The sequence below is a fragment of the Toxoplasma gondii genome, chromosome XI (assembly GCF_000006565.2).
Source record: "Toxoplasma gondii ME49 chromosome XI, whole genome shotgun sequence".
In the NCBI taxonomy this organism is placed as follows: Eukaryota; Apicomplexa; class Conoidasida; order Eucoccidiorida; family Sarcocystidae; genus Toxoplasma; species Toxoplasma gondii.
The window spans coordinates 2,888,206-2,905,283 of NC_031479.1; the positions used below are offsets into that span (position 1 = coordinate 2,888,206).

At 52.4% G+C, this 17,078-nt stretch overlaps 3 protein-coding genes across 3 annotated transcripts; 2 read left to right on the plus strand and 1 right to left on the minus strand.

Annotated features, from left to right (window-relative positions):
* The first annotated feature begins 699 nt into the window (after positions 1-699).
* On the plus strand, positions 700-5,476 carry TGME49_312660 (hypothetical protein). Its single transcript, XM_018782730.1, has 5 exons — positions 700-1,377; positions 1,735-1,894; positions 2,551-3,197; positions 3,667-3,783; positions 4,228-5,476. The coding sequence occupies exons 1-5, from the start codon at positions 1,187-1,189 to the stop codon at positions 4,943-4,945; spliced, it is 1,833 nt and encodes a 610-aa protein (XP_018635463.1). The 5' UTR covers positions 700-1,186; the 3' UTR covers positions 4,946-5,476.
* Positions 5,477-6,315: 839 nt separating this feature from the next.
* TGME49_312670 (hypothetical protein) lies at positions 6,316-11,531 on the minus strand. Its single transcript, XM_018782731.1, has 5 exons — positions 9,487-11,531; positions 8,747-9,025; positions 7,775-8,101; positions 7,398-7,674; positions 6,316-7,006 (listed from the first exon to the last, which is right to left on the minus strand). The coding sequence occupies exons 1-5, from the start codon at positions 10,183-10,185 to the stop codon at positions 6,678-6,680; spliced, it is 1,911 nt and encodes a 636-aa protein (XP_018635462.1). The 5' UTR covers positions 10,186-11,531; the 3' UTR covers positions 6,316-6,677.
* A 902-nt stretch (positions 11,532-12,433) lies between these two features.
* On the plus strand, positions 12,434-14,652 carry TGME49_312680 (60S ribosomal protein L27, putative; the record flags this gene model as incomplete). The annotated part of the gene is made up of 4 exons (XM_002364449.1): positions 12,434-12,830; positions 13,551-13,653; positions 14,008-14,072; positions 14,566-14,652. The coding sequence occupies exons 1-4, from the start codon at positions 12,792-12,794 to the stop codon at positions 14,650-14,652; spliced, it is 294 nt and encodes a 97-aa protein (XP_002364490.1). The 5' UTR covers positions 12,434-12,791.
* Between the last annotated feature and the right edge of the window lie 2,426 nt (positions 14,653-17,078).

Here is a 17,078-nt window from a genome sequence, read left to right on the forward strand (position 1 = left end):
GCCTCGTTACGTCTCCGCCTTTGCGCGAAAAAGAGCGACCTTCTCCTGCACATCGGAGCGGCGGACTCCTATAATAACGCCTTCTGGACGCCGGCTCCTGTCGCCACCCGGCGGACGCAAGGCCAGCTCACCAGCTCTCTTCTTGGCTTCTCGGATTTTTTAGAGGTCCTCGGAAGAAGGAAAGGACGGAGAGAGTGCGAAGAAAAAAGAAACGGTTCCACGCTTGCGTCTTGTCCGTTTTCTTCTCGGGTCGTTGCTCGTTCGTATCTACCGTCGCTGCCCTCTCACTCTCGCTGCCAAGAAGACAAGAAAAGAGACCCTGGCAACGAAAACAACGCGAGGCCGAGGAGTCTTCTTCTGCCTTTTCGCCTTCCATGTGGTGAAACAAAAGAGAGGACAGAGAAGGACGAGTCGGTGCACACGACTTTGGTTTTTTTTCTCTTCGTTTTCCACCCTCAAGGGTCTTCCGTGCCCGCTTTCCAGGTGGACATACACCCCGTCGTCGTGAAGGGGGGACGTCGAGACCAGAGGGCAGAGACCGAGACACCGTCTTCGCAAACCCAGATGCACGCAAGAATCTGCGTTTTCGGAGTGACTGAATCTTTCTCTCCGCTAGGGCGAGCCTTCACACTCCGTACGAAAGGAACAAGGGATCGTCTGCATCTCCAGCTGTCTGAGGGGACATACGTGGAAGCCAGTGAGCATGTCTTTCGCCTTCCCTAAGTACTGGACAGCGAAACTTCCTCGCTCTCCGTTATCTGGTGCTCATCTTGAGGTTCGCCTTCGCCTTCTCTGAAAACAGAATCCAAAGCGTCCAACAGGCATCTCCGCTTCTGCGCCTCTCAGTGTGTGTTCCTGGGGTGTATGTACACCCGACCTGTCTGGAGGCGCACACCCCGTACTCGATCTGAGATGTACGTACACCCGAGTGTGTCCCTGCGCATGCAACATGTAGCAGTGGCACCCCCGAAAACGCAGCTTCCCGGTTTGCAAGGTTCTCTCCTTTTTTCGGTTCGTCTCTTTCCTGCCGTCCCCCTTTCTCTCAGTTTCGCCTCGTTTCCGTTTCCTCTTGTCTTTCTCGCTGCATCCTTCGCCTGAGACCGCCTCACGCTCCTCGTCTGTGTGCGTCCGTCGCGACTGTCTCTGCTTGTTTGGGTCCGCATCAGGCGAGGACTGAAGAGAAAACATGACAAACGCGTACTTCTCGAGGGGCGGCGAGGAACGCCGACAGAGGAGTGGAGAGAGAGACAGAAAAGAAGGGAGTGCAAGCAGGCTAGGGGACTCTGAACAAGGCGAATGCTATCTCGACAGTGTCTCCCTCCAAGCCGCTTTCCGAGACTTCCAGAGCCGTGTCCCTCTCAAGAAACTCGTCAGCACGTACGTTACGCGCATGCAGCTATGCGGAGACAGGTAGAGGTGCATGCATGGTTGTATATCTATAGTTCACGTCTTTTTGCAGGACTCCGCAGATATGTACGTAGGTATATACAGAAATTCATACCTACGTGAATGCATGCATACATACATGAAGACATAAGTGACCATAGTTAAGACTGCAGGTGTAACTGTTCCATTTTGTTTTCGTAGCGCATACAAGAGTAGTCTCGATGCCATATATGTATATATTATATAGAGATATTTATACATTTACATATATATATATATATACAAGTAAATAAGTGCGGATGGATGAACTTGTGTTTCGAGCGCTTCATTTTTTATCGTGTTTTGCAGGCAAAACGCACATCACATCTGGCAGTGGTATGAGCTGTGCGGAACGGATCTTGACTGTGAGGCCTCGCCGTTGATTTCTTCTTCTCCCATCATTTTCCTCCATGGCGTGAACGGGACTGCCGCGATTTACTTTCAGCAGCTGGAGGCACTGGCAGAGAAGGTGAGAGGCGCGTAACCAGAAGTTTTTCGCCAGCACGCAGTCCAAGGAGTTCGTCGATCGCAGCTTCGCTCGACTGTCCGTTGTCCTTTGTAGATTCCACGAGTTCTTGTTTTTTTTGGCCTCAAATCGGCGAAGCGAAGTTCCGTAGAATCTGGAAGTTTACTGTCGTTTTCGAAACCTCGTGCTCAGGAGAACACTCCAGACACGAGGCGGACCTCCGAATCGTTACAGTGCCTTGGACGTACACCTCCTGAGGAAGTCGCTGTTCCCTTCTCTCTTCTGGGTGGTGACGCACACATCGACGTCTGTCCACTTGACGTCTTTCTCTGTCTCTCCCTGTAGTGAAGAGAGAGCGGCTCGAGGCTGAGAAGGCAGTTTCTCCACAGTGGCAGCGAAGGAGGAAAAACGCGCAAGGGCACAAGAGTCACTTTCTGCCAAGTCCTCCTTTGTCTGCGTTTGTCTTCCGCGTTGTTTCCTCTGCGCCCATTCCGGTGTTTTAGTCTGTAAACGAAGAAGCAACGTCCCGGTGTCTGAGGAGCTCGGAGTCGGCGCTCAGGATGTAAATCTTCGTCGACATACAGTGACTCCAGTTCCGCGGTGTACAGACACCCAAGTTCCTTTCTTCTGCTGTGCACGACTGTTTCTCTGCATTTCAGGGGTACAGAGTCTTGTCGGTGCAGTGGCCCGCACTGTCTTCTCTCGCATCTTTCCTGTCTTCCTTCGACGAATTTCTGACTCACGTCCTGGCGACTCCGGCTGCCTCGCGGGTGCCGCGCTCTCGCCGCCGGCTTGTCTCCTCAGCCGCGGCGCGCGGAGACGGCGACGCAGGCGAGGGGCGCGTACGCCGCGGCGCGCACTTGTTCGGCGCAGGCCTCGGCGGCGTTCTGTGTCTGTACTTTGCTCAGAGGCGTCCAGAAGCCGTCGCAAGCGTCGTGCTCTGCAACGCCTTCCTGAATTCTGCGTTCCTCCTGGGGGCGCTCGCGCCTCTCCAAGGCGTCCTAGCTCCCATGTACCACCTGCTGCCGCATGCAGCGCTCAGAAAAATCATCATCGACACCTACCTCACCCCCAAGGCTGCCGCCGAGGCCGTCTTCGTCCCGCCGTCGGGTGTCTGTACAGGCGCACGCGGCAGGCGCGACGAGTCCCCAGAGAACGTCTGGGCGCCGTCGCAGGGAGAGGCAGACAGCCACTCACAGGGCGTTTGGGTCGTTCCGCAAGAAGATCTGCAAATTCGAAACAGCAAAGAGTTCCTCGTTTCTCACCTCGACGAACTCAGCGCGAAGGAGCTCGCGGCGAGGCTCGCGTAAGGCAGAGAAGGCTTGCGCGCGTGTGGCCGCGTATTGAACTGCTGCGCTGGCGAAAAAAAGCGAGAAAGAGGGGAAAAGGGGTCGTGAAAGACTTCTGTTCCGCCCTGGACGTTCCGTCGTTCATGTCAATGCCTCTACGAGCATCTGTATATACAAATCTAGTTATATTTTTTCTATACATACACATATATGTAGACGTGCATACACATATGTATGTTAGTATGGATGGATGTATACTGTGGGCATTCAAGCGATTGCGTGTGTGAGTGAGTGTATGATCGTTATTCGTTTGTGTAACTGTGACAGGTGGGTGGTTTTACATGTGTCATGTCTCGAAGTTTTGCGGGGACCTCTTCTGGATGCGTCGGACTCTGCTTCACTGGCGGTGAGGTGAGCGTTGAGGACGTCTCTTGGTATCTGGAAGACTGTCTGAATTCTCCTTTCTGGAGTCTCTGATGCGCGCAGCTTGCAAGTGGCGATAAGCGCCGCGACACCGTTGCAGAAAACGCCCGAAAGAGTCCTCATTCTGCAATCCCTCGACGCCGACGTTCCTCCCGATGTCGCCGAGGATCTGCGGAACTTGTACGTGGAACTCAGGTGTACATACACTTCAAACGCTACACCTTCCCAGCTACACATATGTGGCGTATCTCTCTTGTACACATGGAGACTTAAAAATACATCCAGATATCTACATATATTTATATTTATATGTGTATACTTGCATATGCCATTCATGCATGGATCTGCGCATATATACATACATATACATACACACATACATATATATATATATGTATATATATATAAGTATATGTATATTTGAATGCCACGATGCATGCAAATGTGTGTGTCTCTGACAGTCTCTGCGTTCGCGTGAGCAGCGAGGTGCGCAGTGTTTGTAATCGTTGACAAGAACTTGGCACTCGTCGGTCCTTTTCGCATCGTTTGCGCGTTCTCTGGCGCAGTGTTTGCGATTCTCTTTATGATCTGTATGCACTTTCCACGTTGTTGGTTTCCTCTCAGCTTCCCGCGCGCGAAAGTCGCGGAGCTGCGCGACGGCGGTCAATTCCCCTTTCTGTCGCGCCCCGAAGAAGTGACTCTGCACATGCAAGTTCACTTGCGGAACTGCGGTCTCTTTCCAGATTTGCATTTGATAGAGAGACAAGTTTCAGGTGAAGAAACCTCATGTTCACTCGCGAACACCTTCGCAGCTTCTGGCCGAAGCTCTTTTTCTCTCTCTGAAAGCCACACGGACCATCCTGTCTCGTTCCCGAGCTACCCCCACAGTTGCTCGCGCTCTCCCGGCTCTCCCGCCTCTCGCTCTCACTCTTCTGCGCACGGTCACTCTTCTTTTTCCTCAGACAGCAGCTGCTTCTCCAGCGAAAGAGCCTTGTCTTCCTCGTATAGCAGATCTGCTTCCTCATGTTACAACTCGGCCCGCAACCACTCTTCGTTGGCTGGCGGCTCTTCTGCAGACAACGCTTTCTACAACTCTTCGTCTTTCGACCGCGGGAGTCACCGAGGCGCTGCAGGCTGTTTCGTGCCTGCGTCTTCGCCCGCGACTTCGCAGGCAACCGCGAGCGACGGAGCTGCATCCAGTCGAGGGATCTCGACGAACAGCGGCGAACGGTGGGAGGAGCGCGAGAGAGAAAAAACAAGCAAATTTGCTGATGCAGACCTCGCAGCGCAGGAAAGGTGGAATCGCAAACACTGGAAAAATCCATTCAAAGAAGCCGACTAGAGACCAGGTGCAACCAGACACAAATGCGGCTTGAACGACACGGAGGTCCACATCTCAGCCATACAAAGATATATATATATATATACATACAGAATGTGTATATATGTGTATCTGTGGAGGCGGATGCGAACAAGTTTCTTTCCGATGAGGATTGTTGTCTTGAAGGCTTGTCGTCTGTCAATGAAAGGGGGAACGGGAGCGAGGTGGATTGCATGTGGAGGCAGTGGGGCGTGGAAACCACACGCTCATCGGGGAACAGCGAACAGTCGAGAACTGACACGCAGGAAGAAAGATTTTCGGAGATGCGCAAAGATAGGCTATTCTCAGTTCGTTTCCGTGCTCGAGAACGCGTGGTGTCTTTGCGTCCCCGCGCTCGCGGCGCGACCATATCCAATTTAGGGTGTACGCACACACCGGAGACTGGAAGCCGGACGCTTTGTCGCCTCCGACTTTCGCGTTTCGTTCCTCTCTAACTCGCGCGCCGCCTTCAGCGAGGCGGCGGGTGCATCTTGGAAATATCTGTTTTTCTTGCAAAGTGGCTTTCTTGCCATAGAAGATGTGCAGCTCCGTCTCAAAGAAGCAAGAGAACCAGCCGCAGTCAATAGGACGCCACAGCTTGAGAGCGGACGCTCAGATATATCTTCAAGTACGCAAGCATTCACCAGTGTATAGGTACACAAAAATATATACATATATCTATACATATATATATATATATATATATATGTCTGTATGTATATGTATATGGGATGAGCAGATGTGTTCAGCAATATATTCACCTGTGCAGAAAGAGGTTTACGAATCTCGATCCCTTCTTCCGTAGAGATGCCCAGAAAATATGTCTGAATGCGTAATTCTCAGCGAATTGAGTTTCTGGTCATCTCCCTCTTGCGAGTACGTGAAGACCGTGTGCGAGCCGAGATTCGAGCTCTGAATCTCGCTGTGCAGAGCAATTTCACAGAAACAGGAGTGTCTGTTCGCGGATTGGAGTTCTACTGTGTTGCTCACGAAGGATTAACTGCGTAGATTTACTGCGTTCGCGGGTGTAGAGACACCGACCGACAGATCCCAAAACCACGCAAACCTCGCTCTTCAGGTTTCTCGAGCATTTCGACACCTATGGGAGACCTCGGTCAGCCTCCGCGTCTCAAAAAAACGGTTTTGAATTCATGGCATCCCTTGCTAATATAAAGGCTCTGAATTGTTGCTCTATCCGTTTCGCTGCTACTTCTGCCGTCGCGTTATGGTTTAGGCACCTTTCGTTTGCAGAAAAAGGAGTCCTCTGACGCTTGAAAAACGACGGAGTTACACAGCTGTTCGCCTCTCTTATCCGAGAGCAGAGTCTGGAATAACTCGAGAAACGCAGAAAACACGGACTCGAAAAGAAAAAGAATCTGAAACCTGCCTCAAGACCCTTTCACGGGTGCTGAGAAAAAGGCGACAGACACCTCGCATTCTTCCCAACGGCGGAAGCCGAAATAAAAAAAGAGAACAGTCGAAATCCCTCGCCCCCAACGCAATTCTATGCACATAAACATGCACAGCTACACACATATATATATGCATATATTCATATACATGCATAGGAATGTATACACACACTGATATATATACATATATATATTTATATACATATTTATATTGTGAAGTGTGAATTCCTTCGCGTCCTCTTTTGGATTTTCTCTGTGAGTCTCGGCTTCGGCGTCTTTTTGTTCTTTTTCGCGTGTCTGCTTTATATGCGTTTGAGTTCTGTTCCCTCGCCTGCAGGCTCGCGCTGCTCCTCGAACTTTTTTGTGCCTTCTCGTTCTCCGCTGGAATTTCCGCTGGCCGCTTTTCTGCCGCGTTTCGTTTTCTCGCGCTCTTCCCTGGATCGTGCCATCTCCCCAGAAGCCGCCTGCCTGTGGCGCGGACGCTTAGGCAGAGCGACAGATGAGGCAGAGGCAGGCGTTTCCTCTGCAAGGGCAGAAAGAGATGCGCGGAGTCGAACAAAGTCTTCGTGCATGCACTGGAGGAGGGCGGAGAGGTCGAACAGCGAGGACTGCAGAAGAAGATACTCCTGACCTACAGGCAGAAATCCGCAAAAGAGAAGGACGTTTCTCTCTCGCCTCGGCTTCGAACCAAAAGCAAACAACAACCTGCCCGGACAGCCCAGGCCACACACTCTGAAAATCTCCTTCTAACCCCACAAAAACGAGTCTCTCCACATACATGTGCACCAGCGGAAGTTTCCCAATCAAATAAATACATATCTCTAAATAATCCAAATATACATATATCGATACAAGTAATACATACATGTATGAATCTGCTTGAGGAGCTGAAGATATACATATATATATATATATATATATATATATGTTTTGTTAGCATGTGGAGAGAAGGGGACTTTGGCGGTGAGAGCGAACTCTGAGATTCCCTGCCGAAACGAGAACTGAGATGGTTTCGAAAGTACCTGTGAGACGCGTTGCTCTGTCGAGCACAGCGCTGCACTCTGTCAGCTGGTTTACAGGCATGCCCGCGAACAGAGAGACGGAGAGAAGCGCAGGAGGAGGCGCCAGTGAAAGCGCAGAAACGCCGACAGAAGAGGCAGAAGCGGAGGAAGGCGAGGAAGAAGAAGAGGAGGAAGCCGGATCAGATACGAGAGGGAGGAGAATCGAGGAGACATCGGAGGGAGACAGAGAAGAGTCAAACGGGAGTTCTTGCAGTTTGCTGCGCGCATAGGCGACACCCTGAAGAACGGAGAAGGAGGAAAGGCAGAACTCGATTAAGGAGGGGAACTGGAGAAACGAACTCCTCTCCCTTCATATCGTTCGATTTCTCGGCACCTACCTTGGTGACGCTGGGCATTCTGAGGATACTTTTGAGCGCAGCGAGGGGAAGAGCGCGACAGGCGAAGAGAGCGCTTCTCGAGGCTTCCGACGCATGCAGCGACCGTGGACTCGCAGGCGTCGCCTCCCTGTTCGTACACCGCGAAGGATGAAGGAAACTGGAGAGAAGAGGATGGATTTCCTGGAGAGAAGAGGAAAGCGAGAGACTCCCCGGAGGCACGAAGCCGAACAAATGCCGCAGCGCCTCGTGCGTGTAAAATCCGCGTTCCGCAAAAATGCAACAACACCGTAAAACCTTCTCCGTCAGATGCGGCGGAAACTGAGGGAGCTGAAAACCAGAAGCGAAAACAACAAATCATGAGAAAGGTCGGAAAGAGAGGCGCAGGAAGAGCAGAGTGAGTTCGGGAACAGTGTGGAGATTTACGGAGACAGAGACAGGCCGAGGACACAAACGAGTCTCTGAAAAAAAGCCGAGGAAAAAGAGGTAAAGGAACGAGAGATAAGCAAGAGACAGAGGGAGAGAAGGAGATACAGAGAAGGCGGAAGAAGCTGAGATTTGAGGCTCCGACTAGCTCGAGAGAGAGGCATCCCAGAGAGAGACATGAAGTTGACAGGCAGTCGCGCCCGTGCATGCGCTTTGAAACAGATCGAGGCGTATGAACACCGTGAACTTTTTTGGGCGAGAAAGCTGAGGCACGAGACTCAACTGCGAGTTACAGAAACAAGGAAGTGTTGTTTCGGAGCAGAACTCTGCGCGGAGAGCCTTCGACCCTTCCCAAACGCGGAGACTTTGTAAACTCAGTAGACGAACTCAGTGAAGTTTGCCCATCCTTGAAACAGGGAAGAAAGCCTCCCTGCAACTGGCTTGACGCCTCGTTTTTTTTTTCTTCTCTCAGAGTCGCGCCGTCAGTTCGCTGGCTTCGTTCCTCTGCAACGCGGAGAAGCGCGGAGGACTTTGACTTCCTCGACTCACCATCTTGACGAAGGAGACGAGGAAGACGTAGAAGCCCAAGTCGCCGAAGCGTTGACTCGCATGCGGCGGGAGGTGACCGGACGCGCAGCCTTCTTCTGCAGGGGCAGAAGGCGCAGCAGCCGGCTGGTGAAGAAGATGGTGAAACAGATAGAAAATCGAGAGGCGAGTTACTGCAGAAACATTCGGTTTCTGCAGCTCCTCTGCGAAGATGTGCACCAGCCGCGCGGAGTCCGCCGCCAGAAAGGGCATCAGGAAATTCGCCAGCATCTCAATCGCTGCCTGAGCACCCAGCATGGCGAAGATGGAAAGAATGAAGCGGCAGAGACATGCGCAGTCTCGACATCGACAGAGAAACAACATCGTGAAGATCGCTCATCAAAAGAACTCCCCATCTGAAACCTCCGAAGAAAGACGCGTATACACGAAACCATGCTTGCCTCTACTTACGCACATATGTCTACATCCATACCTATATGCATGCACATATATATATGTATACATATACACATATATGTATATATATATATATATGAAAATATATACATATGCATGTTTACATGAGAAGGTGGACATCCTGAATACATAGATTCATGCATATACTTGTATATATATATATATATGGAGGTGACGAGATGCAATTCCTGGCACATATTCATCTTCAAATGCATGTGCATCGATGAACGTAGGCAAGTGAGTACGACTGGAAGCCCAGTTGCAGGGGTGTTTCTTGGGGAGCGTACCTGTCGGTTGTCGAGGCGTCTGAGTTGCTGACGAATGGATTTTTCTGGAAAAGCTTCTTCTGCCTCGAGCCGCGACGCGCTTTCCTGCCCTCTTTCTTCGGCGCCCCGCTGCTCTGCGCTTCCCTTCAGGCTGCCGTGAAACGGCTCTCGCAGCGAAGCCATGCGAGCCCCCATGCTTGCCGCGTCAAGTGGAGCAGCAAAAGGCGCTGAGGTCGAAGAAGAAAGAGAAGAAGGAAGCGAAGAAGGCACACGCGAAGACAGAGACGAGAGCGAAGAGAGCGAAGAGAGCGACGCAGGGTGATACGAAAGAGAGGAGAAGGATACTGCAGAAGCAGCTGGCGGGCCGTCACCCTGAAAAATTGCAGGCCGCTTTAGAGAAGCAGCAGGCGCCGCTTGCCAAGGAGGAGTAGGGAGAGAGGTTGAGAAAGAGAGAGCTTCGGGCGTCGCACTGCATGCCGGCTGTTGGGGTGTATGGACACTGGAAAAAGAAGCTGCAGGGTCCACAACGGGGGGAGGCGGACCGGGTGTAGGGAAAACCGATTCAGCAGGAAACGAAAACGCGTTTCCTGACGGAACCGCAGAGGCTGAAAAGGAAGGCGAAGAAGCACCGGGATCGCCATCGTCAGAAATTGGGCTAAAGTCCGCATACGCTTCCCCACCTCCAGGTGGAGGGACACCCAAACCGAGACCCGCGGACATCGTTAAAACAGGACAAAAAAATATTCACCTACACGTGGTATACATCGACGACATACCTAGATATATGTATACGCATATGCGCTGTACGTACACTACATATATATATATATATATATATAGATAGATAGATAGATAAATAGATAAATAGATAGATATGCATGCTCTATCTGCGGGAGGATAGGGGGTAGCGCACCGTCCGGTGGACGCTCTGGGCAGGTTGGAAGAAGAGATGGAATGGGAGAACAGTCGGGCAAGTGCGGCGAACGCAGAAGAGAGGGAGGAAACTCTGAGTCCCTGTCTGCTGCAAGAGAAGAGAGATGTTTGAAGAGCGAGGCGAGGAGGTAGGGGGCTCCTTTGCTCTCGAAGACGGACGCTTTTCTCTCTCTCTCGGGTGTTAAACTCTGCCAGGCGAAACGAAGAAGAGTGTCTCCAGCGGATCACGATATTCGCATGAGGTCTGAGTTTTCAACAGCGTTCGTTTCCAGTATTTGTTACACGACCTAAGCGTGTTTCCAGATCGAAACCTCACTATGTTGCGAGACCACCTAAGAGAAAAACGAAGAAAGAACCGGTCTCTTCAGCTGTCGAACGCAGACTTCAACTTGCGTAATGCAAAAGGACTCCCGAGTCTACAGAGGCGAGACGCTGAGGACTTTGCTGCAAAGAACTTTGAGAAGAAGACAAGACGGTGAGACAGACGCGCCAGCCTCGAGTCGCGCAGCAGAGCAGCCTTATAAGCAAGAGGAGGAAAGGGAAGAAAGAGAGGAGAAGGGAGACGTAATGAAGAGGAGCACGCATGCGACAGAGAAAGGTAGCGAACAACAAGAGCAGACAGAGAGAGGATCAAAGAAAACGAGCAAATGGCGGAGCAAGGAGAGAGACAAAGAGAAAGAAGTAGGTAGAGTAGAGAGTGCGAGAGGGGGGAGAAGAAGACTGATGAAAGCGAGATGGCAGAGTTGGAGGGTCTGAGCGTATCCCAGAGAGTGTCGAGGAACAAATGGATATTCCTATTGGAAAACGAAACGCTCGAGTCACGCGCCACAGAGAGACCGTTTGGAGGGACTCACTCCGGTCCACCAGGTCTCCCTGTGGCTAGAGGAGACGCGGACTCTTCCTCTCACGTCGGTGTCAAGGAAACGAGAAAATGCTGACGCAAAGATTCGATGCGCGATCCTTGTCTCGGACAAAGAAGCGCAGATTCTCTCTCTCCTCCCTGCAGCCAGTCTTCGCTTTTCTCTCTCCCCAAATATGCGAATTGCCTTCTAGGCGAGGCGCACCTCGCGCGCGTCCAGGCGTCCTCTCAGCAGCTGCACAACGCGGTGTATGTACACCCGGCACTTCCAGAGAAACAGCAAAGCAAGAAATGCCGAACGTTTTTCTGCTGTGCTTTGAAGAGGACGAAAGTGCGAGTTTTTCGAAGAAAAGAAGCAACGCGGGGGAGGACCCGAGAGCATGTTGTTCGTTCGCGTATCGACTGCATGCATGCGAGAGCTTGTCTCTGTCGGCGGTGCCGCAGGTTTCTTCCTCACTTTTTCTTCTCTCCGAGGCTCTGTTTTTCTGTGAAGAGTCCTGAGCGAGAGCGGCACACCGACTTTGTTCGGAAATACAAGAGTTCTGTGATGTCGCAGCACACGCACGGCCGCGACGCGCGGTTTTTCTCGGTTGTTGTGTTCGTCGAAAGGCGCTTGGTTTCTCTTTCTGTATTGTCTGTGAAAGGTTTTCTGTTTCTTTTCCCTCGTAATCTCCTCGGCGCCTTTCGCTTTTCCGCCCTCCGTCTTCTCTCCTTCCCCGCGTTCTATGCGCCCTCTCCGCTCTGCCAGCAAGAGTCCGCTTCTTCGTTCTCGAGAGAGACTGTGCGGCTCTTCACACCCGAGTTCTCTGTCTCTGCGTCGTTGTCTTCCGCTTTGCGTTCCGCTCTCTCCTTGAAACGCGCTGCCCTGCGTCTCCCCGCGCTTCTGCTTTGGTTCTCTGCTTGACTGCGCTCGAGGCCTCGCGGTCCTCCGCAGCCTCCCTCCTCACGTCCACGGTGAGCCGTGTATCGATCCCCGCGTCCCCTCGTTTTCAACCGCGAAGGGTTGCCTGCCTTCCAGTCTCCCCTGCGCCGGTCTGGCTCTCGAAGCTCACGTCGAGGCCGACCGTCTCTGAGCAGAGACGGTCGCTTGATCTCCACTTCCCTTCGCGCATCTCCGTTTGGCGGCTGTCTGCGGACCGGCGTGGATTCGGCTGTACGCACATGTATTCATTTCTTCAGTGTACGTCCAGCTGGCCGCGACGGCGTACTAGATGGGTGCTTGTCGCTCGGCGAAGGAGTCTCCCATAATCGGGGCCTCTCAGCACAGGCGTTTTCCCCGCGCTCTCTTGTCCTCTCCCTGTCTCCCTTCCTGTCTCCTTCTTCTCTGAGCTGTGTGCTTCGCGTCGTCTCTCCCTTCGGGAGTGGAACGCGGGATCTCGCTGGTTTCCTCCTCTTCGAAAAACGTCTCTCTCCAGCTTCGGCGTCTGCATCGCGAGGTCAGGCGCGCGTCTCCCGCCCAGCAACCGACGAGGAGGAGAACGCGGCAGCCGAGAGCCAGAAAGACAATATCGCGCGAGCAGTCGCGGCGTCCGCCATGTCTCTGCTCTCTCTCTCGGTGCCGCGGCTGGCGAAGGTGAGGCGAGAAGACACTTGGAGAACCCACAGAACGAAAAAGGTGGAGACGCGGAAACGCTCGTTCCAGACAGAAAGGAAACGGATTCTTGTGATCCAGCAGAGAAACAAACGTCCTTCACAGAGAAGGCGTTCAAACAAGACGACTGCTGGCATAGTGTTCTTCCGAGTTGAGACACAGAAGTTGTAATCCTTGCCGTGAGAGAGCCTCTCTCTTCGCATTCATTAATGTCTCCAGACGCTTACGACGCAAAAGTCCTTCGCCGATTTTCTGAGTGTTTTCGGTGAAAATGAGACACGGATACATCTTCTCAACGCGCTCAGACAGAAGGGAGACACGGACGTTTAGCCCCGCTCTTGTGTGCTTCCCAGACATGCACATCGTACACAGTTGTGTATCCGGATTACATATTTGTGTATGCATGTGCGTACTTGCCTCGATGTGCATTTGCGCCAATTCGAGTTGAACGTCCAATTTTCGGTGTCCACGTGTATATACAGTTGTGCACATCACACACATCCGCAGTGACGTTATACATACGTACATATGCATATATATATATATACATATATACATATATATACATATATATACATATATACATATATATATATATATACATATATATATGTCTGTCTGTATAGATGTAGATGTGCACATGTGGTTGTGTGTACGGTTGACCTAAATGTGTTTGTTTTTGAGTTTTGGTGCGAGTTTCAGGTGGGGCCGTCGAAGGGCCGAGGCCCTTTGCTGGCGAAGTTTGCGCCGGTCGGCTTTAAGAAAGGTTTCGGCGCCATTGGCCTCGGTCGCCACACGAAGAAAGGTACTTTTTCACGAGTGCGTTGCGCATGTCTCGTTTGCTGACGCGTTTGCCTGAAGCGAATCGTCTTCCTCCAGAGGAGTTCCGAGGTGCTTTCACTTTCCTGTCGTGTCGTTTGCTGTCTTCTCCGAGCGCTCTGCCTTCGGTGGCTGTGTGGAGGGCTGGTCGTCTTTTAACTTCTGTGCTCGCGGGGAAGAAGCGCCGCGTTTCCGATGTCACACAAAGAGGGGTTTCCTCCGGCTGGACGAAAATTCCGAATGCGCGCGTATCGTTGTGTTGGTTTTGGGGTGCCTTCTCGAGTTCTTCTCTGGGCGCAATGCGGCTTCCTGCCAAGCGTGCATGTGTTTCCGTCCTCAGGATTCTTCATCATCAACACCATGCTCGTTCCGATGTTCAAAGTCCCTGACCTCTCGAACTGCAAGGTAAATGTTTCGGAGCTGCTTGTTCAGAGTCGCGTTGCGTGCTCGCGAGGTGTCGATACAGCTCAGCGTGCGAGACACGCTGACTCAAGGGGGGCTGAAATTTGCGGCGACTCGCTGCCAGCGAAACGACAGAAGACCCTGCGCCTGTGTCGCCCACATGTCTTAAAACCAGAGTTCGTGAACGCGAGAGATGTCGCTCGACAGCTCTGAGGGCCTGGAGCGCGTGCATTTGAGTTCGTGACTCCGTTGCCCCTGTACACGATAGTTAAATTAGTCCAGTGCGTATCCTGCCCTGAACGTTAGAGCCCCGAAAGCACAGCAGAACTTGGATTCAGTGAACAAAAACCGTCAAGATATAAGCTAACTGTCCACCTCGTAGGTGAAAAAACAGAAGACACGCAGACGCACTTGCGTGGCCTGAAACGAACCGGTGCGGTGGGAAGGCGAGAAGGGGACATGCGTTCAGCGAATCTCTGTGGTTTCCATGTCGCAGCTCAAGTGCTACGTCGCTCCTGACACGTATCGGATCGTGCAGCAAAGCTTTAACAAGCGGGAGTTGGATGATGGAGAAGACTTCTGAATTCGCTGTTTTCTTTCGTCCCGCGAGACGGCCAAAAAACCGTGCTCTCGGCCACTAGGCACTTCTGCACAGGGTCCAGGGAACGGACGGAAGGCCGCAAGGCGCGACTCTCTGAATAGAAGCCGATGTGGCGCGTCCGACGTTCCTCGGGCTTCTTGCAGACGCGAGTTCTGCGGACGACTGGAGTTCTGTGCTAGACGCACAGAAAGGAGCGCGTTTTGCGGATGGCAGCTCCTCGAGACAGAAGTATTGTTCAGCAGGCGAGAAACGAGGATTCGAGGCACAGGTTGCTGCGGATTCTGCGGACCGCGATACGGCCGGTGCATGCGTCCGGTGGCATGAAACTCGCATCTACTTGTCCGCAGTATCCCAGACTTTCTGGTGCGACATTGCTACTTCTAAAAACGAACTGGATAAATGTTCATTCAAGGCGGATGGTAGCGATCGTCAGACGATGTTTCCACCGTCTACGGTCGAAGCAACCTCCGGTCTGCAGTGACTGCCAGACGAATCTGCAATCGACCCGGTGACAACTTGGAAGACCTGCGCGCTCTGAACTCGACTCCTTGTTCGTTGAAGCAGGCGGTGCAGGAGAAAAAATTCGATCTGCAATCGATATATCCATCTATATTATCGATCTACAGTTGGTGTGTATGTATATATATATATATATGTCTACAATGAATAAACATCAGTAACGTGAACGAGATTCGAAGCGTAGCCGCAAAAGGCACGGATAGTGTGGAAGGGAAGGCTTGTGCGCACTCTCGTGGGACAGGGACGGGGTGTCGAAATCTTTTGCAGCAAACCACAATGTAAACGCTGCGCTTGAGACAGACGCCAGATAATCTTGAGAGTGGAAGAGAGAAAAGAGAGCTGGCACATGTTCTGTGGGCTCTGGTAAAGCGTGGAAGCATCTGTAGGAAGACATGGGTGTGTGATTGCGTGCGTTGAGTCTGGACCTGCTCTCGTGGAGAGCGGCGTCGATTTCGGTAGTCACGAGGTTTGCCTAAGTTCTATCGATGTCAGCGATTTTTTTGCATTTCGCTTCGAATTCGAGGGCGAAGGCCGACTCAGATCGAACACCGTTCATAGCCTGAACAGCTCGCACGAAACAGGAACTCTTGCGGGACGTCAGTCCCGGCGACATGAAGCCACAAATTCCCGACAGGTATAGGCGAAAATGTGCTGTTGAACAGAATGGTGACGCATCTGTAGGTGCGTCCGGAACGCAGAAGAACTGAGTGTTTCCTGTTCACCGTTTGCCCGTCTGTCTAGGAGTTGACAAGAGGGCTGTCAAACGCCTGTTTCATATTCTATCCTGCATCCTGTCCGGGTCACTACCGTTGTTTTCTGCTTCGCATTTCTGCACCCCAAGATGACACAGATGTGTGAAGATCCAGAGAGCCCTTTTACGTAGTGCGAGCAGTACCCGAGTCAAGGAGTAGTGATTTGACGTGCCTCGTTTGATGGTCAGACGGTGCTGAAAGCAGTGAATCCCTATGTTGAAAATCCCCCTTCGGGATGTGGAAGGACGGTCCTAAGCCTCCGAGTCCACTAATCAGCCTCCAGCCAGAAGCAAAACTGCGCACAGCCAAGTCGCAACAGCTGCAGTTATCTACAACCGTCGTTTGGCGTTCTTACGACTGTTGCATACCTCGCGCCTTCACTTCCTGCCAGCGCGCCACCTGCGCCGTCGACAGGTCCTGCAAGCGTCTGCGCTGCACCTGATACTAGATTGGCAAAGGAGCGCTGTGTCGGCTGAGGCTCAGGCTCGCTTGTTGAGCCCCGGAAACAAGAACCAGCTCTCTCCAGACAACTCAAGCGAGGCCACCTGTAAGGCCGAACACACCGGCAGTCTTTGCCAACTCGCACACCGTACTTTTTCCGGGTCTTCGTTGGCATATATCTTTATTCCATCTCTGTGGATTCTTCCGCAGAACTCCCCGCGGAAAGCCTTTGACTGCTGAAGGATGCTCTTGTTGTCCGATGTGACAGCTATTCGCGGATTGCTCTCGGCGGAGAGTCCCTTCGACCGAAGAGTGCAGAGGATCCCGGCAGTTCGCAACCGGATTCTCGACCCGGACCGGCGAGCTGCGATTGAGTGCCTCTCACTGGATTTCTCGCCACCGGCTGGAAGGCATGTGCGGCGGCGTGGAAAACGAAAAGGCTAAGGAAACAGTGCCCAGAAAGAAGCGCGTGGCCGCGCACCCTCATGGTCCTCGCTTTGCCGTATATTTGCCAGGTTGCCCAGGCAGTTCTAGGACACCCCAGACAGCAAAGGACTGCCACAGAACGGTGTCAGGGGAACCCGAGCAGATTCGAAGCGTCCCTCAAGACGCGAAACTTCACCACCAAATGCCTACTCAACCACGGCGGAGACATGTCCGCCGCATCTAGCGCACCTGCTCAAGCATGCAGACGTA